Consider the following 21306-nt stretch of genomic DNA (forward strand, 5'->3'; position numbering starts at 1 on the left):
ATTTTTACAATGAATCACAACTGTATGAGCAGTTAAATGGTTAACAAGTACGTTTCTCATATAATCAATTCTGCGTGATCATTTAATGCCATGCAAAGAAAATTACAGTGAGATCTCTTTAGTTTTCCGTGTGATATTTAAATTGTCTCTCTGATGAAAACAGTTGCCGAAAAATTCCTCTAACTGAACTGGATTATCAACGCTTAATCCTTCTGCACATTATCTGACGAAATGACTAAAAATCTACAGGGTGAAAAACCCTTTTATAGACCGCCAAGTTCGTTCATACATACACGTATCGTAAAAATAATTAGAATAGATTCTTAAGAGTTCAAGACGTGAAAATCTGATGAAAAAATTATTGATTTTCATAGCGAGAAGTTAAAAGTAAAGTTATGATAGTACAATAAAATCAATGATGTGTCATCAATAAAATTAGTTCTTAAAAAACAAGTCCGGTAAGGTCTAAAAATATATATCCTAGGATATAAGATCTAAAAATATATATCCTAGGATATATTTAAGCAAAAAGACAACGCTAATAAAACATCTCAAAATGTTGAGTTAGAAATTTTCAAATTTAAACGTTCAATAATATTTTTACAATACCTTCACAAGTTATAAGCTTTTCCGATAAAAGTAATATTTAAAACGTTATCAGCAAAATAGTCGATAAAAAGCAAATAAAATGTGTTTATATCAAACGATTATTCATCACAAATTTACTCAAATTACTTTTTATACATAAAAGTCAACAAAGTCGAAGAAGAGTTGCGTTTAATTGAACAATCGTGGCTTTATAAATTCAGTTAATCAGTTGTGACCGTGTGCTTCATCATAAACTTGAGCACGTGCTTGAAGAAGTGTGTCTAGCTGTTTTTTCGTGTTTTGAAACTTTAATGTGGGAAATAAACTAAAAAACAGAGAAAAAAAAATAAGTACTGAACAAATAGCAAATTTTACTTTTCATACTTATCATGATAACAAGGGTTCAGTTAAAACGTGAGGATGAGCGCACCCGGAAGGCCTAGAAAATTTTTATTGAGGACATAGAGTACTCATCAATAAGTGTGTGGGTGATCTCCTTTCTCTGATACATTACCGACGTCTTTCATATTATTCATACTCAGATTTTTACCTCAATATTGTTATTTCTGACCCCTCTTCTTACTATACAAGGTAGTTTGTTATTACTTGTGAGTTGAGACTTTTTATAAGTATATATATATCTAAAAAGAGAAAAAAAAGGTGGCGGTAAGTATTGGAGGAGAATATTGTGTTGGTGCTTGGTCGAGATCACGTGACGAATGCATTTACGTCAATGCTGACCTCCGAGTTGGTATCCGCGCATACCATACCACCGGGCGAGAATCGAGGGGCCCGTGTAATGTTAACTTTAAGCGTTGAGTTGAGCCTGGGAGAACGAGTGGCAACTAACCGCCACGTATTCTGCCACCAATCTCGGGGACACGAGAAATCTCTTATAAAGCCTGCAGGAAATATCAAACTTGTCATAATTTTTTTCATCTCGAGAGATAGCCATCCACTGTATGCAATTAACTTACAGTTTTTCTATAGATTTTTTACATACTTTTGAATTATTGAACAAAGTTACATTGTATTAAAATTACTTTTTTTTTATTATTAAATTATTATTTGCAATTTAAGTTCATGTTAGAAATTATTTAAATAATTTTTATAAAAAATTTGTAATTCTTTCTAGAATATTTTTACTACAAAAAACCACTGAGGAAAATCCTGAGGAAAGTCCTATTGTTACTTCTCGTTACTCATTATTAACTATGAGCGTATCTATTTCATGACCAATCTGGAAAATCTAAACAATTAGCTTTTTTTAAATCATAAGAATCTATAGAGTATATTTTTTCATGTACAAAATAATTCATATTTTAATTAAAAAAAAAAAAAAAATACATATATCTTGATCAATTACAGTTTGGAAAAATATTTTTTACGGAAAATTTTGAAAATATTTAGACTTGTAACTTGGAATGAAAAAGTTTATAGTGACAATTTTATAAATCTAATGGTTTGAACAGTAAATATATAAAAACTTATTTTTTTAATTAATCTGACAATTAAAAATAGACTTACAAATACAGATGCTCGTACGTATACATGAAACATAGTTTGCACTACTTATTAACAATTTACGTCAATAAATTTTTATCTAGTAGATAATTTAAAAATTAATATCTGAAGTACAATTGTACTAACAAAATTTCTAGAAATATCATAAAAATCGTTCCTATTTACCATTTTATTATTGAACGATGTTAAATAAAAACTCGAACGAGTGTTTTAAATTAACGAAAAAAAGGGAAAAAAAAAAAATTATAATACTGTTTACTTACGAATCGTCGTCATTTGCTATAACATAATACACACAAGAGAGTGGATTTAACGTATTATTAATTTGTCTGAGGCTTTTGATTTCAAATTAAATTATATTCGAAACGATACATCAAAAAAAGTGGAATAAAATGAAAGACAGACAAATCAAATACTCGATCCGTGACGTAAATTGTCCCACTCTCTTTTAAATTAAATTCTTTAATTTTTTATTTCTCGCGGGACAAGTTTTCGCATTATGTAAAAATTGAATATCTTTATAAATCAGTGACACTTGATCATATCCAGTTTTAACAAAAATATAATTTGAGCATATGAATAATAAAATAAAAAATTACATTAAAATTTGCTGTCATTTGACAATTTTTTTATTTTTTTTTTTTTTAATTTTTCCCAAAAAATTATTTTTAAAAATTGCATTTTTTACTTTTTAAAATTTCTACGTGTCAATTGTTTTTTTTTATAAAATTCATAATACTAAAGTTAGCCGACGTTTTTTATTTTTTTGATTTTTTTTCATTTATTTAATTAGAACTAAAAAATATTTTTCAAAAATTGCACTTATGGTTTTTCAAGTTTTTTACAAATGAAAATTTTTAAAAAATTTTTTTATAATAATTTTTTCAATAAAAAAAAATTCTAAAAATTTTTAGATGTCGACTAACACATTTTTCATATAAAATTATTAAATATATGCTAAATTAATTTTCATAATTACATTTTTATATTTTAGTCCTCTTTTTTTCGACTATTTTCGAATTTTTTTTTTCATGGTAGCTTTAAGTTGCTTTTAAAGAAAAGTTTTGGCTGAATTTAAGCTTGGTAGTATTTTTTTTTATTTCGCAAAATTTTTACTACCATAACGAGTGGCCAGGTCTAAATTAAAAAATTCTGCCGTTTTTTAGAAGTGTGACGTACTTTCTGTTTGTATTTTTCTTTTTATTTTTTTTTAGTACCTTTAAATTTTGCCGGTGCATTAAAAATGAACTAATTAGAGCTATTAAACTCTAGAAAAAAACACTTTTAAACATATTTATCGCATCCTCAATTATTACAGCGTTTGTTTGACGTCAATTTGTTGATAACATCTATAATGTTCAATAAATACAACTTAAAGTTTTTAGATTTACGCTTACATGAAAGTAAAGTATTAGTTAAATTATTGTTTATTATCAATTAATAACTCTGCTACGCACAAATAATTATTATTACTCGTGATGTAGAAAGAAGAAATTTCATTCTGATTACAAATATTTTGCAGCAAATATTTATTTTCTGTAACAATTTTTGGTAAAAAATCATAAATTTAATCAGTTGTAGGTTTATAAACTATGGGTATATAAATGAAATTGAATTTAGAGCGATAATAAATATAAAAGTGATATTATATGAATCACAAGTACGTCAATGTGATGGCATTTGGAAATAATGATAATTTTAATATAACAGAAATAGATTTCAACAAATAGATATATTTCTTTGTAATTAAAAAAATATTGAATTATTTTTCGTTTCATTCAATTTTCTGATATCAACATAAAGCCATTAAAGTTTTTTTTTAAGTTCTATAATTTAGGTTTTTAAAAAATATTTTTGAATGAAATTAATATTTTTACTTGTCATTCTCATTTGGATAAAAAAAAAGAACATCATAAATCTAATAAAAAATTTTATATAAATATCTTTGTACGTTTTTGAGATAAATATGAATTAATATTTTTTTTTTCATTAGAAAATTTACTAATGGATGAAAAACAAATTAGCCGACATTTAAAAATTTTTAAAATATATTTTATTAAAAACTAATTTTTAAAAAATTAAAACAAAAATTTTCACATGTAGAAAATTTTAAAAATTATACGTGGAATTTTTTAAAAATAGTTTTTTAGTTCTAATTTTTAATTAATAAAAAAAATCAAAAATTTTTAAGTGTCGGCTAACTTAATTTTCATAACTAATAGACATAAAAACTTTTAATTAATCAAAATTCTTTAAATAAAGTTTTACATACACGGAAAGAACAAGATAACACTGGATATCATCCCAGATTATACTGCGTGATATCTGGAATATACTCATTATAATCTGGATTATACTCATTGTAAGCTGGATTATACTAGCTACTATCTGAAATTTTTTTTCACTCAGTATAATTTGGGATGATATCCAGTATCGTCTTGTTCTTTAATTGTAGCTAATACTTTCTTAAATAATATTTAAAAATAATTTTCACAAAAATATTTTTGATATAAATTTAATTAAACAAATAATTGAAAATTAAGTTAGCCGACATTTAAAAATTTTTAGAATTTTTTTTTTGTTGAAAAAATGATTACAAAATAATAACAAAAAATTTTCATTTGTATAAAACTTGATAAACTGTAAGTGCAATTTTTAAAAAATATTTTTTAGTTCTAATGTAATAATTTCAAAAAAATCAAAAAATTAAAAACGTCGGCTAACTTTAGTGTTATAACGAATAAATGCTTTTTTAAACATAGATTAAAATAATTAACAATAAATTTGCCAAAAATTTTATTTTAATGAAAAAAATATTTCTTTCTTTGAAGAAGAATTGTTCTAATTTAAGTCTAGGTATTATTTTAGTTTATTAAGTACATAAATATTAAGTTCACTTACATTCAAATGAGAAACTATCAACAGCTTTGATAAAATAACAAATTGACTGATAAAATAAAAAACAACAATTTTTAACACCAAAAAAAATACCTTTATTGGATTCAAATAAAAATTTAACTAATTAATATTATCTTTTTTTTTATTAATTAATTGAAAAGATAAAGAAATTTTGTTAGTGACGTAAATCAAATTTTTAGTATATAAATGCACTGAAACAAAAAGTTAAAGTTAAAAATTAAGATACGGGCATAGTTCAATGTTCATAGCAATTATAGTTTTAAGTTGTAACACAAAATTTAAAGTACCAATTACAAACACAAAAGTGTTAATCCTTAAAAGTAAGTATGCATGTATATATCTATATACCTAGTGGGGAAAGAAATGCATGGGAGAGTGGGTACGTTCAGAGCCAATATAATGACGTTCCTTTTCTCTACTCCATTCAGTGAGAATATTGAAGCAAGAGCCAGTAAGCGTGGTTAATATTTTAATATTTTAAAATATTTATTATTATAACCACATGAATAAATTAAAATTTAACAATTAAAATATCAACAATTATTAATCTTACTTACAGTCATTAAGTGAAGTGTTTTATTTTATACGTGAGAATAATAGTTATTGTTGAAAAATAAATAAAGAGCCATCAATAATGTCCAGTGGTGTAATGTCTAGAATGGAAACTTTTACTCCAAGATTGTGTTTAAAGGCAGTGGATCAGTATGAAACAATATTACAGAGCCGATTATCTAAGGTATTAAATTATTAATCAAGTAAATGTGTTTCAAAAAGACACGCACTTTTCACATGTCTCCAATAAGTACTATGTAATTTTATCTTCATTAAATTAGTTATCTTTTAAAATTTTTTAAGACGTCAAGAACTTATTGTTGTTTAATTTATTGTATTCTTATCATTTATTAATTAAATTGTTTACAAAATTCATTTCTATGACAGTTTAAATTTTATTATTGGTTTAAACAATTTTATTGATTTATTTTAACTCGGTTAATTTAATTGATTTTATTGTAACAAATGTAATGATGATTGTAATAATTAAAATCTTTAAAACCTATGAGTATATAACAACCGTTATAGAAAACTCAGCATTAAGTTTTTATATGTATATAGGTCTTGACGAAAATTCATGAGGATGTGTGTCGAATAATTTTACATTATCAACATATATATAATTTTATTGATTTTAATTTATATTTATGATATTTGTTTAATTCATTTGTGAAAATGTATGTTAATTTTATTCTTTATTTATATATATTAACATTCAGATTTCCCGATAATTTATTTTTTCAGTTTAAAGTTATTTAAATATAATAAAGAGAGTTTATTAAAATTTATCATAAAAATTTTACAGCTATGTTATGATACTTTTGTAGTTTAAAGTTTAAAGGTCTATTCAAGAAACCTTTTTTTTTTTCTCTATTTTTTATCTGTTTATTATAATTGTATATATCATGAACCTTAATACATGTAAATTGTTCTTAAACCATTTTGACCTTAAAAATTTATCTTTTGTTACAATAAAATTAATAAGTTTTTAAGTTTTCAGTAAGAATAAATAAGCCAAAAAACAATAATTCATATTCTCAAATTAATAATTCATTTTTTGCTTATTATTTTAAAAACGGAGGTTAAGATTTCGCATAATAAATGAAATAAATGAAATGAGTGACGTTATACGATTGAATAACGGTAAAAAAATATTTTTAAAAAGATGAATGAAAAATTGTTATTAATTGATTAAATAAATTTATTATTTTTTTTTTTTGTTATAGTCCACAAAAAGCCCACGGAATCAGCAAAGAGTAAAAAATGAGTCTTCAAATACTTCAATAGGCAGGAGCTATTCTGTGTTTCGGCAATGGAAAAAAAATGACCGTGATAGTAAATGCAACATGGACGTGAGCTATATTGATGATACTAAAACAAATTCTTTGTCTTCTTCGTTGCCTAATGTTAATTACTCACAAATGGAACACTTTCCACTTGTTATGTCAGATGCTACTATGCTCGAAGAAGATAATTCGCTTAAATTTTTAGCTTTGGTAAGAATATTTTCTATTTCAATAATGTTCACACAGAAGAATATTTTAATTATCTATCAATAATTAATTCTAGCAATCTTGCAGTCACTATGTGACTGCCGTGACTTGTGAACCATAAATAAATAAAAGTTTGCTTTATTAAATAATTACTTTTGTTAAATTGCACTGTACTTTCTTCATTATTGACGTTTTTAAAGATATAAGCTCATCCCGATGTTACACTCATCAAGAGCTTTCATCTGAGTACCCACATGCATTTTGATATATTTTTCATATATACATATATATATAATATATATAAATATATGAAAAATTGATGTGGGTACTCAAATGAAAGATCTCGATGAGAGTAACGTCGGGATGAGCTTATATCTTTAAAAATTTCAATAGTTCACAAGATACACGGTCGTTTATTAATTATCTTAAATTGCACTGTATTTTCTTCATTATTGACGTTTTTAAAGATATAAGCTCATCCCGATGTTACACTCATCAAGAGCTTTCATTTGAGTATCCACATGCATTTTTATATATTTTTCATATATACATATATATAATATATATAAATATATGAAAAAATGATGTGGGTACTTAAATGAAAGGTCTTGATGAGTGTAACATCGGGATGAGCTTATATCTTTAAAAATGTCAAAAGTTCAAAAGATACACGGTCATTTCTTAATTATGTATCTAGAGATAGAGCATTTTCGAATGAAGATTACATACTTATCATCATAAATTGACTATTGGTGAGAATAATATGAAACCTTGAAAAGGCACAACTTCAGGTCAAGACTTTTCCAACGATACTAAATTTAACCATAAAAAGCCATTTTATGATATAAATATACTGGCTACAAAATTTTACTTATTCTCTTTATAATATAGATTTTTATATTTTTGTTTTAGAATGCTCTTGATTTGATCGCACCAGCAAGCGATATTTTATTAAAAAACCGGCTAAAGTCATGGTTTCAACTGTCGGGTCATCCTGATGGACTGGCACCAGCGGGCCCTGGAACTGTATGGAAACGTCGAACCGGTGGAACTGAAAATACAGAACGTGCAGTTTATGAAGAATTATCAAAAGATGCTCTAATACGAGATTTTATACCAAAGTACTACAGAGAAGTAGAATACAAAGGCGACACATTTATTGAACTTCAAGATTTGCTTTTTGGTTTTACTGATCCTTCTGTAATTGACATTAAACTTGGTACTCGGACTTTTCTAGAATCGGAAGTATCAAATAATGTTGCAAGAACTGATTTGTATAAAAAAATGATAAGTGTTGATCCAAATGCGCCAACTAATTTTGAACATGAAAACCAAGCAGTAACTAAACTCAGATACATGCAGTTTAGAGAGCAACAGAGTTCTACTTGTAGTCATGGATTTAGAATTGAAGCTATGAAATTACCTGGAGCACCGCCAATTACAAATCTTAAAAAAATAAAAGAACATGTAGCTGTTGTAGAAACATTGAAGCTTTTTTTGGGAAGATATAGTATTACTTATGAAAAGTTACTAGAACAGCTAAAAGATATGAGGTCACGAATCGAAGCTTCTTCTTACTTTAATACACATGAGGTAATTTTATTTATTTTATTGATACATATAAATTTATTTTTTCGAAACAATTATTAATTAAAAAATATCGTTTCGAATGAATAAATTTTATAATTTGTTCATTTTTAATGAATGAATAATTAATTTGGAATAATAATTACAGGTTATTGGAAGCAGTATTTTTATTATTTATGACGAAAAAAAAATAGGAGTATGGTTAATTGATTTTGCCAAAACATACAAAGTGCCTAATGGAAAGGAGCTGTCTCATCGAAAACCCTGGAAGGAAGGAAATCATGAAGAAGGTTTTCTTCTGGGAATTGATAATCTTATATCTACAATTGAAGAAATTAAAATAACTTTATGAGACTTGAAATAATATTGATATAAAATATTTCTCAATATTAACATGAAGACTTTATGAATAATTTTTAAACAATGTAATTTTTAATATTTTATTTATTATCTTTTGTATTTTAATACGTAAATATTTATTAGCTGAATTCAATTTATCAGTAGTGTCTTTGAAAATTAGAATGTAATTTTCAAAATACATGCATCTATATTTATTAATAGGCTATTTGTTTTTTTTTTCTTTTTTATCATGCATTGATATTACAAAATTATTTAAGATTAGATAATGTACAAACTTGTTCAATGCTAAAAATATAAAAAAAGAATATTTCAAACCAAATTAACTCTAGACTTTGTTTTTACAATGTTACCATTCCATAAAAAAAATTTTTATTAATTTTAAAAAAATTTAATAGATATATCAGATATTTAATCATTTTAAGAATTTTTTTAACAAATAAATTATGGCAAAAAAAAAAGTAGAAAAAAAGTTGACATGTAGAAATTTAAAAAAATAAAAAATGCAATTTTTTAAAATAATTTTTTGGAAAAAATCTATTTGTTAAAAAAAATTAAAAAATGGTTGTGACAGCTAACTTTAACGTCATAAATTTTATTCTCTCGGAATTGAAATCATTTCAATGTTTTAAAATGAGTAATTTTAATATCTTTCTCCATTAAAAGTTATTGATAATAAAATCAAATAAAACCAGAACAAATAAACAATAGAAATTCAATGACAAATTTTTTAGGTCAGTTCGATAAAAAAAAGTATTTTTTATTCAAAGTGGCTGTTAATAATTTTTTAAGGAAAAGTCAAGATGTTAAACCTGGTAAATATTATTGTTTATTCAATATATTAAAATTTTTCCTGTATAATGTTTGACTTTTCGATCCAAAATAAGCAAAGAAAGCAAACATCTGTTATTTTCTACTGACAATTTTTATTTCTTGGGGGGCATCAGTGGCGGGATCTCGTAGCAAATTTTAAAATAAAAATTTAATCCATCGAATATTTGGAAGTCGATTGTTGATTGCTCTCGATAAATTTAGTATCGAGTATCGAAAGATATTTAATAATATTTGTAATTTCCAGCCTAAACTGTCAAACAAGTTTTTCAAGTTATTAAGATGTGCAATAAAATAAACTTTTTACAATAAAATATTCGAGAACTGAGGTTCATTTTTTAACAACAATAATTCATATAAGGTTTGTTCAATATAATAATAATAATAATGAAACTTATGTTTTAAGAATGAAAAAAAAACCAAAGTATATTTATATTTTAGGTTATAATAATGTCAGATGTACCAAATGAGCTAGTGGCAAAACCACAAGCATTAATAGGCCTAAGTGGTTTGGACATAACAAATTCCATGCACCGGTCAATATGGGATTCCTTTAATAACAATCGTCGTCCCGATGGATTAGCAATACAATTTAAATTACTGTCACCGCATCATGAATTTCCAACAGCAAAACCCAAAAGGAATTCTTATGAATGGTACATCCCAAAGGGAATATTAAAACGAAATTGGATGAATAAATATCTCAATGAGGTGCCATCAGTTGTTGTTTTTTTTTACGATTTAGATTGGAACGATCCAATGTGGAATGAGAAAAAAATGGAGTGTGCATCTCGAGTTCAATCATTACGCAGTTCTCTGGAAGGTCGTTCAACAAAAATAGCTGTAGTTTTAATTCAAATTGCACCTTCACCTCCTCAAGGTACTGAAGACATGACAGCTACTGAGCGTGCAACTGCGCTCTGTTCGGCTTGTGAACTTCCTGCAAAATCTTTATACATTTTACCTCACGGAGATCACCTACTTGGTTATACATCAAGATTAGAAAACGCTTTTTACGAATTGTCACTAACTTTTTATCATCATCATTATCGTGTCGTAAAAGGACACCGTGAACAATTGAATAAAACAGCTCATCAATACTTATTTGTACGGCATCAATATAAAATGGGATTTTTAAATGAAATTAAACAAGAAAAGCATGTAGCATTGAAACATTATCAACACGCTTATAATAATTTATTAGAAATACGTATGGTTGATGCGAATACTTTTGAGATAAAAACAGTCGCAAGTTTTATTAATTATAAATTATGTAGACTTATGTTTTCATTAAATCAACCACGTGATGCTATTTCTCAATTTAGAGCTCACATTGATAGATTTAGATCTCGTACTGGTCCTGAAGACATAATCTTCGAGCATCATGCCTGGATGGCCAGTCAATATTCAACATTTGCTGAGTTATTTGATGAAGCTATAAGACAAGGACTTCCTCCAGTACAAACACAACATCCCGGTTATTATTTTCAACTTGCAGCTCAGCATGCAGGCTTACGTCAATCAGCGTGCAAGGAATTGTGCAACAACATACAAGAGCAGCCGATACCTGATCCACTTGTTGATGAAGCAAAGCTTGAATTTTATGGCCAGAGACCTTGGAGGCCTGGTAAACATGGCGCTGAACCTGCAGACGCAGAACGTGAAGCAGCTGCAATTGTAGCATTGAAGTACCGAGAGAAAAATTTTAATCATTCATTGGTAATTATTGGGTTATTAGGGAATGCGATATCGCAATTTAAAATATATCGATGTCCTCGAATGCGTCGACTACTTGTAGTGCAGATGGCCGCCGAATATTATAATTCACGGGATTATGGTAAAGTTTTAACGTTACTTATGCATATGCTTTGGGAATATCGCACTGAACGTTGGCCTGTTCTACTTACTGATTTGTTAAAAAATGCCTTACGAGCTGCTTATTTGTCAACAAGTATTCAAGATTATATTACATTGGCAATTGAAGCTTTAGGGCCTTCTACAACATTTACTGAAGAAAATCGAGCTGTTATTTATAGTAATATCATTAAAATTATTTCTAGAAGTCCTCCTGAATGTGAGTATGATCTTCCTAAAGATGTTAAAAAATTAGCTATTGATAAATGGAATTTGGAGTTAAATCGCTTAGACAATTATATATTTACTATTGATGACAATAATTTATCCTCATTTATAAATGTTAAAGCATCATTTTCAGCGTCAAGTTATGTAGTTGGTAATCCTATAATTGTTGATGTATTTGTACGAAATTTGTATGAAGGTAAAATAGAGTTTTCTAAAATTCTTATTACTGTTGAAAGTTTTAACTCCGAGTTTGCTGTTAAAGTTACTGCTGATTCTAGTCTATGTTTCGATGCCAAAGAAACTAAAAAATACATTTGTGAATTTCCGGCAAGAAAAAATTCAGATGACAGTGAAATTCGAATAAGTGCTGTATCAATTTATTTAGGAAATGAAAATAATTTTTGTATTGTTATGAAATTCCCGGCTACTGGAACTGATACTGCTGCACTAGATCGATTTTATCCAGAAATTCAACAGCTTCGCAGTGGAACTTTTGAAACTATACGACCTATTACAACTGCTGAAATAAAATTAGAAGAATCTAGCTTAAATATTTCAGTTGATTCGTCGGTACCAGCACTGTTAAATGAATGGCTACCTGTTAAATTATTGTTATCATGTCATCAAGATATTACCAATATTCAAATTAATATGAAACAAGTAATTGTTGATAACTCAAGTGATCGAACAACTGAGCTATCTCTTGACATGTCTGATAAACAAAATTCAATAGCGCTTAAATTTGATCTACTGAATAATGAAAATCCAATCGAACAAATAATTTATGTAAGATCTCATCAAGTGACCACACGAAATTTTATTATTAAAATTGATTATGTAACTGACGATCAAATTGAACGTACTAAAGAGATTACATATACTTTGTCAATTGTAAAACCATTTGACGTAACAACGCAATTTTATACTCAATTATTTGAACCCCTGACGAAAGCTTTTGTAAATGAACCATTTATTGTTATGCCACACATTATCTGTACATCGCCTTGGCCAATCCGTATTTTGGATACATCTGTAGAGCTTGGTAATTCAGTAGCAAGAAAAGATGATGAGAAAGATAGCATTCTTAAGGATATGACTTTAAATGATGGAGAAACTGCTACTGATATTTATTGCTTAATACCTAAAGCTGGAAGCGAACAACCAACATCTACTGGAGTTTATACAATTAAATGGCAACGTGATAATCAAGATATTGCTATTGAAACAAGTATCAGTGTAACATTGTCACCAGTCTGGGTCGAAGATACTGTTGTTGGACTTGAAGCTAAATTACCTGCACAGGGCTGGGTTCAGACACCTCTTTGTGTTTCTTATTTTATTAAAAATCATTCTGATTACCTTTTTACACTACGACTAACTATGGAGTCTAGTGATGCATTTATGTTTGCTGGTCAAAAACAAATTGATATTTGTGTCAGACCGAAAAATAAAAAAAAAATCGAATGGATTTTAAGGCCATTAGTCGCTGGATTCGTTGCTTTACCAACTTTATCACTATCAGTGCCGATGGGTAATTATTTTTTTATTTTCTAATGGAGATATTATCTATAAAAAATTTATTTGTTCTGATGAAACACTAAATGTCTTTTAATAAAATTATCTTTTTTTTTTTTTTTAGATGATGAACACAAATCATTAAATAAAAACAGGTTACTGGAACTTCTAGGACGTTCTTTACCTACTCATATTTATATAATGGTAACAAATTTAATTATTTACTATGATTGAAAATTATTTTATTTATAATTAATTTTTTTTTACAGCCAAAATCGCCGACTCCGGAAACGTAAAAATATGAATTCTGTTTTATTGCATGTTTTTAGCGCGATGGTGCAAAGGGTATGCTCTGTTTATTTTGTAAAAATAGGCTCAATGAATTCAAAATATAATATAGTAATATATACAATGTATAAATATATTTATATAATTTCCACGTGTTTGTTTAATATGTAATTAACTAACAAAAAATAAGTAAAAATTATTACAAAATTCTTTATAATTCTTTTGTCTTTACTTAGTCCGAATGATAAGAAAAAAATCAATAACGTTACTATAGTTACGAAATTCAAAACTTTGCCCTGCAGCTATATAAATGGAATTTTTTAATAATCTTAAAAATGCAGCCGATAAATTGTGAGATTAACGAAGTTATTAACAAATTTCAGAGTGAAGAAAAAAATTTAGAAGAACAATTAAAAAAATGGTAATTTATTAAACAGTTTTTTAGTCTTTAAATAATAACTTATTTTTATAATAATTCTACTATAAAAACTGATATTCATTAACGACCAATTGACAGGAAGTGATAAAATATTTGGAAACCATGTTATAAATTAGCTTTTACCACTAATGACCATTTTAAAATAATTATTTAATTATTAGTACTATTTATTTGTTGTAAAAATTTCATTTATTTTACTTATTAATTGTTGATATTTATAATTTTTATTACAGTAAAATCGAAAGTGAAAAAAATCATCATCTAAATTTACAAAGAATTCAAACTCCTAAACGATTACTTTATATAAATAATGAAGAAGCATGGAATCGTAATCAAAAGCTATTAAAAGTAAGCAATTAGAATTATATTGATAATCCAATACACTACATTGAATTATTTTTATCGATTCTCGCTACTCGTTAAGTTTTTTTTTTATTTCAATTTATTATTTTTTGTTTTTTACAAAATTTCTGAATTCAGTACAATATACATGTACTCTAAATGATACAAATTTATTACACTAATAGTAATATTAAACATTATTTCATTTCTTATGAATTAACTTTGTTGTTAATGAATTATACTATGATAATTAATTATCACAGTTCTCTTTAATTTTATTAATTATTAAATGCATACATATCCATTAAGGATGACCTAAAATATCAAAGATCGCTTACAAAAGAAGATTTTATAGTTTCTTCTAACTTTTCACATAGAATAAATTTTTTCATTTTATAAAATAAGGTAAAAGACCCCATTAATGGCACCTCTAAGCCCCTATTAGTGGCACTTTTTCTTTCAATGAAAAAATGTTCTACTTGGAATAAAAATTAAAAATTTTTTTGATCTACAGGTCTTAAATATTAGAAATAATATATTCATAGTATAAATTAATGATTTCATTAATTGAATAAATACCATAATCAAAGAAAATGTCAGTAATGGGATCCCCGCCACTAATGGGGTATTTTACCCTATTTGAATTAGTATTTTACTTAATAAAAATTCTACATTTGTAATAAAAGAATTTTTTTAGTTGCCAGTGAGTCAAAAATTGTAATTCAAATAATTAAAAAAAAATAAATGCAATGCTATTGTATTTTTTACTAAATATTAAATTTTTTGGCTTATTAAATTAATTAAGTAAGATAAAGGTATCAGTTTTAAAGTCTTTGACGTTTGTGAAAATTTTTCGCTTAATTTTGATGTAAAATATTCTATTGTTATATCTGTGATTGAAATATCTTTGAAGACCATAGGGATAACTATGATATTTCTTCCTAATTAAAAAAATTAGTGTTTTTACCTTATCAAGTCAAAATTTTCTAATTATTTGAATTAGATTTTTTTTTTTACAGACTCAAATATTACAAAAAAAAATTACATACTCCTTCGTTATATAATAAATATTTTTGACAATAAAAATTGTTTATTTTCTAGAAATTGGAAATGTCGAGAGCACGTTTGCGAACACTCACATCATTTACTCCAACTGATCAAGAATTCCGTGAACGTGCAGCATTCTATTGTAAATTTTTAGACAGTAATTGTTGAACTGATCAAAGAAATAGATGAATAGTAAATCCAATAACTCGAGCCGAACGAACAAACTATATTAATAAAAAGTTTGTTGATCGTCCGGATCGATGCATCAGATTAACAAAATAACAATATTTAAAATAAAATCTCTGATCTGGATATCCTGGTGAACACAATTGTGGAAGAAATAGTCTAATTTATTCCACTTAAATTCATTTGTACGGATCTATAATTGTAAATTTTAAAAGAAAAAAAAAATTAGTAAAAATCCAGAAAAGTGAGTGTATAGAAAACTTCTTATAAAGCTTTTGGATGAATTGAATTTTTTATAAAGAGTGAAGAAATATTTTTGAATATAAATATATATTTAAAATAAAAATTAATTAAGCAATCAAATATTATTTGGTGTAACTAATAATGATATTTTAAATGAAGATTAAAGGAAGTAAAAATAGATCTTACTGAACTTACTCTGAGAGATCCAAGAAGGAACTAAGTGGACAAATGCGATAGACACTGATCAATTGTAGGTGCAAGACCAAAGTGACACGTTCACATTAATGTCCCAACGGATATACCTTCCAATATCTCTATCACCACTGGCAATTACGCATGACTCTCTATTTTTTTCCAACTACGTGTCTTCACGATACCGGCGTCACGTTTTAAAGCTATTCTGATAAGTCGAAAGCGAAACTTATATCATTTAGAAATATTAACTTTGTCATTTTTACTACTAGATACTAAATTCGCGACGTTTTAATTTCAAAAGACTTTATTTATCTAACATACCTTGGATGAAGACTAAATGATAACTGAATTTAACAACTCTTAGACAGAAATTTAACAAAAAAAAATCTAACTGGATAAGATGTAATTTAAATATTTTGTACATAAATTACTATACAGCTGATCAAATACTAAATACAAAAATTGAATTTTTTTTATTTTTAGTATTTCTTACTTTTTTTAATTCTTTTTTTATTAAATCATCTGTTCAAATAGTCACCAGATTCTTCATTGCTTTATTCAGCATTGTCGTTTTCTTTCTCAACTGTTTTAATAGTAAAGTAAAATGTGAATTAACAGTAGGTAGCTGCTGTTGAAAAATGTTTATAGGAAAAACACTTAAATGTAAATGATAGGAATATCGATTTTTTTTCTAGGCCATTCTTTCATATCATTACATAATAGTCGATAACTCATATGTTTATAACAATTCTTTCAAGCATTAACACTAACATTTTTAAATATTTTAACGCAAAATTTATCTTTAGTCTCAATCAGTCATCGAGTGAACACTATTATATTGAATTTTTAGTAACATTCATAGTGCTTAAATCTACTGAAAAATAAATATGTAGATTTTATTTTTGAAAAAACAAAATTTTATTTTTATACATTGTCGAAATAAGATATTACATCAAATTGTTTACTTTCCTTTGATTAATAAATTATTATAATTATAAAGTAAACTTTATCGTTCTTATTACATACTGATTTATTCCTGAGTTTAAATTTTATAATTAAATATAATTTTCAAAGTATTCAAGTTCGGTATGGTTTAAAAATTTTTTTAAAATATTATTAATGTGTTACAAGATTATATACTTTCATTATTTTTAATTCCATTTTACTTTTTCTACTACTAACAATTAAATCAGTTTTAACAATAAATTATCAACTTTTTTTTTGTTACTTAATTAGCTATAAATTGTACTATATAAAATTTTAATCTAATAGCTGTTATTTGTAGAAATATTTAGCAACTAATTAAAACTTTTTAACCAGTAAATACTGAAAATTTTTACTACCACAGTGGAATAATTAATTAAAAATTGTAACTAATTTTGATTCAATAATAAACAAATTTTATAATGGCTAAATTCGTTCATTTATATTTTTTAAAAAGTTTTTAATAATTGGTGCGACTTTTTCAGGTTCGTTGAGATGAACATGGTGACTTCCTTGAACTTGATGATACTCAAATGTTTTCGCTTTGCTCTTAATAATATCCATAATTTCTTGATAATGTTCAGGATAATCAAACTTAAGGCCTGGTACAGCGCGGATATTCAAATATGCACATTTTATTTGTTGTGCGTATGCAGAGGTAAAGTCAATTGAAAGCATACCAAGAAGTGATACCTAGATAAAATACAAATAAAATAATTAATATAAAAAAAGATGAATGTGTAGAAAAAAAAAGTGAAAAAATTACCTTTAATCGCGGATCTCGAGTAAATAAATGCTTGCCAGGAGTCGAGGAAGGCTCTGTACCGCGTCGCATTAAAATTTCCGCACTTTCTCGAGTAATAGAACCTCCATAAGCATCCATGACAATATCGAGCATTTCATCATAATTGTAAGTTGGTGTCGACTCTTTTGTGAGTTGTTCATATTTGAGAAATTTATCAACATTATCTTTTGTCAAAGCGACAACTTTATCAATAGTTTTTACAGTTGGACTGGCAATGTCAAGACTTATCAGAAGATCAACTTCATCTGGATAAGATGCTGCATAGAGAAATCCAATGGCACCACCCAGAGAATGCCCAAGTAATTTTATCTGTTAAACATTATCATTATTTTTATTATGTTATTTTAATAATGTTAAAAACAATTGTATCATTTCAAAAAACTCTTAAGGGCAGTTTTTTAATTCGAGACAAAATTTTATCCAGGATAAAATTATTATTGCCAGTATATTTATAAAAATGAAATATTTAGATATTTATTTATTTATTTAACACCAAGCGGCTATATATATATATATATATATATATAAAAATATAAGTTATACAATATTTCTCCTTAGGTATAATAATCTATTTTCTGTCCTCTTTTTTATTAATACTGTTTATATTTAATTCTCTCATAACTTCTGTAATATTTACGTGTACAAAGCCGATTGGCGTTAAAAATATATAAATATTAAATTTATTAAATAAATTTAATCAAGTGATATTACATTACATGATGTTGAAGGGAGCAGATGAAAATAAAAATTTTGAAATTCTAAGAAATAATTGCATAAACTAGGTGGGGAAAAGCAGATTTTAAAGGAAAGATTATTGTAATTATTCAAGTTCAATTAGATCAGGAGATGCTCCTTGGTGTTGTTGATAAAAGATATACAGCATCGGATAAAATTTTATCTCGGATAGAAAAACTGGCCTTTAAGTGTAAATTTAATAATTTATAGCAATCATTTGTTAATAAGTGTTTACGTATTAATAAAAATAGAGAAAAAGGACGTGCAGATATAATGCATTCGTTTTTTTTGTTTCTTGTAAAATGTATAGCAATGTTCTTAAAGCAGAAGATTTAATATTTATTAAATCAAAATAATTAACCTTACTCCACTGGAAATGCCTGGCGACTCTGCGTAATAGCATAATTCCATCCCAGTAAACAAAGTAATATTGTCCTTTGTGATGATGCGAGGAAAAGCCATGACCGGGCAAATCCAGACAGAGAAATGATATTTCATTGCTAATCATCGGTATTAACCGATCAAAACTTCCTGCATTATCCTGACGTCCATGTAATGTTACAATCGGTTGGATGTTTTTTGGGCCCCACCATTTTCCTATAATTTTTTTTTTTAATATTATTTATTATTTTTTCAAGTACGATTTAAGTATCAAAATTAAAATACTACTTTTGATATTAATTTCTTCGTTTTGATCAAATTTGATTTGTAACATACAATAGAAACAATGACAAGTATTTTGATTGATTTGATATTAAAAAAAATAATAAAGCCCATTAGATTAACTACTCAATTTTATCCCCTCTAATTAAGATAACTAGTGCAGAAGCGTAATCATTAATGATCTAATTTACAATAACTTTAATTAGCTTGCTAATATCTAATAATTTAAATTATTTTATGCTTCTGCTGACCTTACTCCATTTGAAATGTTTAACGATTCTACGAACAAGTACAACTCCATCCCAAAATACATAATAAAAAGATCCTTTATTGAGGTGAGATGAAAAACCGTGGCCAGGAAGATCAATACTTAGAATTGCATATTGCTGTGCAAGTATTGGTGCTAGTTTATCAAAAGTGCCTGCATTATCTTGCCAACCGTGCAAAGCCACGATAGGTTGTACATTTTTTGGACCCCATAATTTTCCTAAATGTGCCAGTAAGACTAACCTGAGTAACGGGTATTGATTTTTATTGATTAGTATTAATTTTAGACACTTACCACTGATATGACCCCATGGCACTGGAATTTTTATTTCTTCAGCTTCTAAATAAATTCAAAAAAACCAAAATTATTTGTTACTTCGAATAATTTTATTAAATTTTACTTACCAAATGTTCCTGTGTTGTTTGATGAATCCATGGTTAATCTTACAGAAAATTTATCGAACTTATTTAAGGTTTATAGCGTGAATCTAATTACTAGAACCTAGAAATAGAAATTAAATTTTTATAACTTATTGCTGACTCATTATATGGATAATAAACAAAATTAATGAAGATTCCATAATTATTTATTAAATTTTATAATAAATTCCAAGTTATAAATTAATAAAGTACATTTAAAAATTTTCAACTTACTGTTTTTCAAAAATTTCAATGATTTTTTATAATTTCAGTAAATTTAGATATTTTTTGTTGATACCAGAATTAATAATGATTGAGTAGTGAACATAACCATTAAATAATTATCATTAATGATAATTTTTTTTTTTCCCGCTTGTGTATACTTAGTGCACTAAAAGTCATCTGCACTATACATGTACACTGTACATGTACACTATATTTTACGTGTAAGTGTATTAACAAGGCACCGGTATCGAAGGGATTCAATTATATACTGGCGCACATACTCAGTGGGTATTTTTTAAACAGTTTTCTTTAGGTTGGTACTCTGATGGGGTTTTCAGAGGTATAAATCTAGATATTTACTACAGTCAACGCTCTTTGTATTTGACTCGCCCGTACAGGACCATTCTCTGTATTTGACTCGTCCTTGTCCATAAGAGCTGTGTAAAATCGTCAAATACAGAGGAAGAATGTGGTCAAATACAGAGAGCGGTCAAATACAGAGAGGTCCAATACAGAGAGCGTCGACTGTATAGTAGCATGGAATAAAACAGGTAGTAAATTTAAATAAACGCTCGAGCATTTGTAGCATGCAAATTCCAAGCTGAAAATTGTAAAAATTTTTAAGCGTTCATTAAAACTTAAAAAAATTGTCTTTCGAAATTTGCGCAAGGCATATTATTCCCAGGTAATAGTTATTATTGTATAAAATAAGCTCATGAATGAGCTTCAAAAAATCGTCTTGGAGAATTTGCGCAGTGCATATTCCCAGCCGATAATTATTATAAAACAAGCTCACGCCTGAGTTTCAAAAAATGGCCTTTTTATTTTAATATCGAATTTTTTTTCTTTATCATGAATGAAAATTAATAGATATGATGCTTATAAAGATTTTCTTTTTATTGACTTCTTTATTTATAGATGTCGAAATTTTGATTTTTCTATCTTACCTTAAAATTTTTCAACCGGTACGAATCGATGACGCGCACTGTATGTCAATTAATATAAAGAAAAAAATTAGA

At 26.6% G+C, this 21306-nt stretch overlaps 4 protein-coding genes and 1 long non-coding RNA gene across 9 annotated transcripts; 3 read left to right on the forward strand and 2 right to left on the reverse strand.

The window, feature by feature from the left end:
* Positions 1-141: 141 nt before the first annotated feature.
* On the reverse strand, positions 142-1630 carry LOC123266380. Its single transcript, XR_006509762.1, has 2 exons — positions 1592-1630; positions 142-1490 (listed from the first exon to the last, which is right to left on the reverse strand). It is a non-coding gene; the product is annotated as an uncharacterized LOC123266380 (long non-coding RNA).
* Positions 1631-5281: 3651 nt separating this feature from the next.
* On the forward strand, positions 5282-9342 carry LOC123266379 (inositol-trisphosphate 3-kinase homolog). 2 transcript variants are annotated; one of them, XM_044730620.1, is made up of 4 exons: positions 5282-5767; positions 6810-7079; positions 7989-8669; positions 8812-9342. In XM_044730620.1, the coding sequence occupies exons 1-4, from the start codon at positions 5666-5668 to the stop codon at positions 9013-9015; spliced, it is 1257 nt and encodes a 418-aa protein (XP_044586555.1). In that variant the 5' UTR covers positions 5282-5665; the 3' UTR covers positions 9016-9342. The 2 variants fall into 2 exon arrangements, with proteins under 2 accessions (XP_044586555.1, XP_044586556.1); XM_044730621.1 differs by lacking the exon at positions 5282-5767 and adding an exon at positions 6654-6726.
* A 732-nt stretch (positions 9343-10074) lies between these two features.
* Positions 10075-13950, forward strand: LOC123264556 (trafficking protein particle complex subunit 11). Of its 2 annotated transcripts, none has more exons than XM_044727857.1 (4): positions 10075-10212; positions 10293-13464; positions 13573-13652; positions 13718-13950. In XM_044727857.1, the coding sequence occupies exons 2-4, from the start codon at positions 10302-10304 to the stop codon at positions 13742-13744; spliced, it is 3270 nt and encodes a 1089-aa protein (XP_044583792.1). In that variant the 5' UTR covers positions 10075-10212; positions 10293-10301; the 3' UTR covers positions 13745-13950. The 2 variants fall into 2 exon arrangements, with proteins under 2 accessions (XP_044583792.1, XP_044583793.1); XM_044727858.1 differs by having other exon boundaries at positions 10077-10180; positions 10277-13464.
* Positions 13749-15984, forward strand: LOC123264561. Its single transcript, XM_044727863.1, has 4 exons — positions 13749-13793; positions 14120-14157; positions 14409-14523; positions 15619-15984. Exons 1-4 carry the CDS (start codon positions 13749-13751, stop codon positions 15730-15732), a joined length of 312 nt encoding a protein of 103 aa, XP_044583798.1. The 3' UTR covers positions 15733-15984.
* A 1438-nt stretch (positions 15985-17422) lies between these two features.
* LOC123264558 (probable serine hydrolase) lies at positions 17423-20530 on the reverse strand. 3 transcript variants are annotated; one of them, XM_044727860.1, is made up of 6 exons: positions 20297-20530; positions 20048-20144; positions 19938-19982; positions 19627-19862; positions 17939-18286; positions 17423-17865 (listed from the first exon to the last, which is right to left on the reverse strand). In XM_044727860.1, exons 2-6 carry the CDS (start codon positions 20076-20078, stop codon positions 17599-17601), a joined length of 927 nt encoding a protein of 308 aa, XP_044583795.1. In that variant the 5' UTR covers positions 20079-20144; positions 20297-20530; the 3' UTR covers positions 17423-17598. The 3 variants fall into 3 exon arrangements, with proteins under 3 accessions (XP_044583795.1, XP_044583794.1, XP_044583796.1); XM_044727859.1 differs by lacking the exon at positions 19627-19862 and adding an exon at positions 19074-19309 and having other exon boundaries at positions 17424-17865; XM_044727861.1 differs by lacking the exons at positions 19938-19982; positions 20048-20144; positions 20297-20530 and adding an exon at positions 19074-19309 and having other exon boundaries at positions 17425-17865; positions 19627-19765.
* Between the last annotated feature and the right edge of the window lie 776 nt (positions 20531-21306).

Source organism: Cotesia glomerata, linkage group LG5 (assembly GCF_020080835.1).
Source record: "Cotesia glomerata isolate CgM1 linkage group LG5, MPM_Cglom_v2.3, whole genome shotgun sequence".
NCBI lineage: Eukaryota > Metazoa > Arthropoda > Insecta > Hymenoptera > Braconidae > Cotesia > Cotesia glomerata.

Coding starts and splice junctions, on each gene's coding strand:
- LOC123266379 (XM_044730620.1), top strand. CDS start 5,666: ATGTCCAGTGGTGTAATGTCTAGAATGGAAACTTTTACTCCAAGATTG. Junction 5,768..6,809: donor TACAGAGCCGATTATCTAAG/GTATTAAATTAT, acceptor TTTTTGTTATAG/TCCACAAAAAGCCCACGGAA. Junction 7,080..7,988: donor CGCTTAAATTTTTAGCTTTG/GTAAGAATATTT, acceptor TTTTTGTTTTAG/AATGCTCTTGATTTGATCGC.
- LOC123264556 (XM_044727857.1), top strand. CDS start 10,302: ATGTCAGATGTACCAAATGAGCTAGTGGCAAAACCACAAGCATTAATA. Junction 13,465..13,572: donor ATCACTATCAGTGCCGATGG/GTAATTATTTTT, acceptor TTTTTTTTTTAG/ATGATGAACACAAATCATTA. Junction 13,653..13,717: donor CTACTCATATTTATATAATG/GTAACAAATTTA, acceptor TTTTTTTTACAG/CCAAAATCGCCGACTCCGGA.
- LOC123264561 (XM_044727863.1), top strand. CDS start 13,749: ATGAATTCTGTTTTATTGCATGTTTTTAGCGCGATGGTGCAAAGG. Junction 14,158..14,408: donor GAAGAACAATTAAAAAAATG/GTAATTTATTAA, acceptor TTTTTATTACAG/TAAAATCGAAAGTGAAAAAA. Junction 14,524..15,618: donor GTAATCAAAAGCTATTAAAA/GTAAGCAATTAG, acceptor TTTATTTTCTAG/AAATTGGAAATGTCGAGAGC.
- LOC123264558 (XM_044727860.1), bottom strand. CDS start 20,078: ATGGATTCATCAAACAACACAGGAACATTTG. Junction 19,983..20,047: donor AAACAACACAGGAACATTTG/GTAAGTAAAATT, acceptor GAATTTATTTAG/AAGCTGAAGAAATAAAAATT. Junction 18,287..19,626: donor AACATTTCAAATGGAGTAAG/GTCAGCAGAAGC, acceptor AATGTTTAACAG/ATAAAATTACTTGGGCATTC.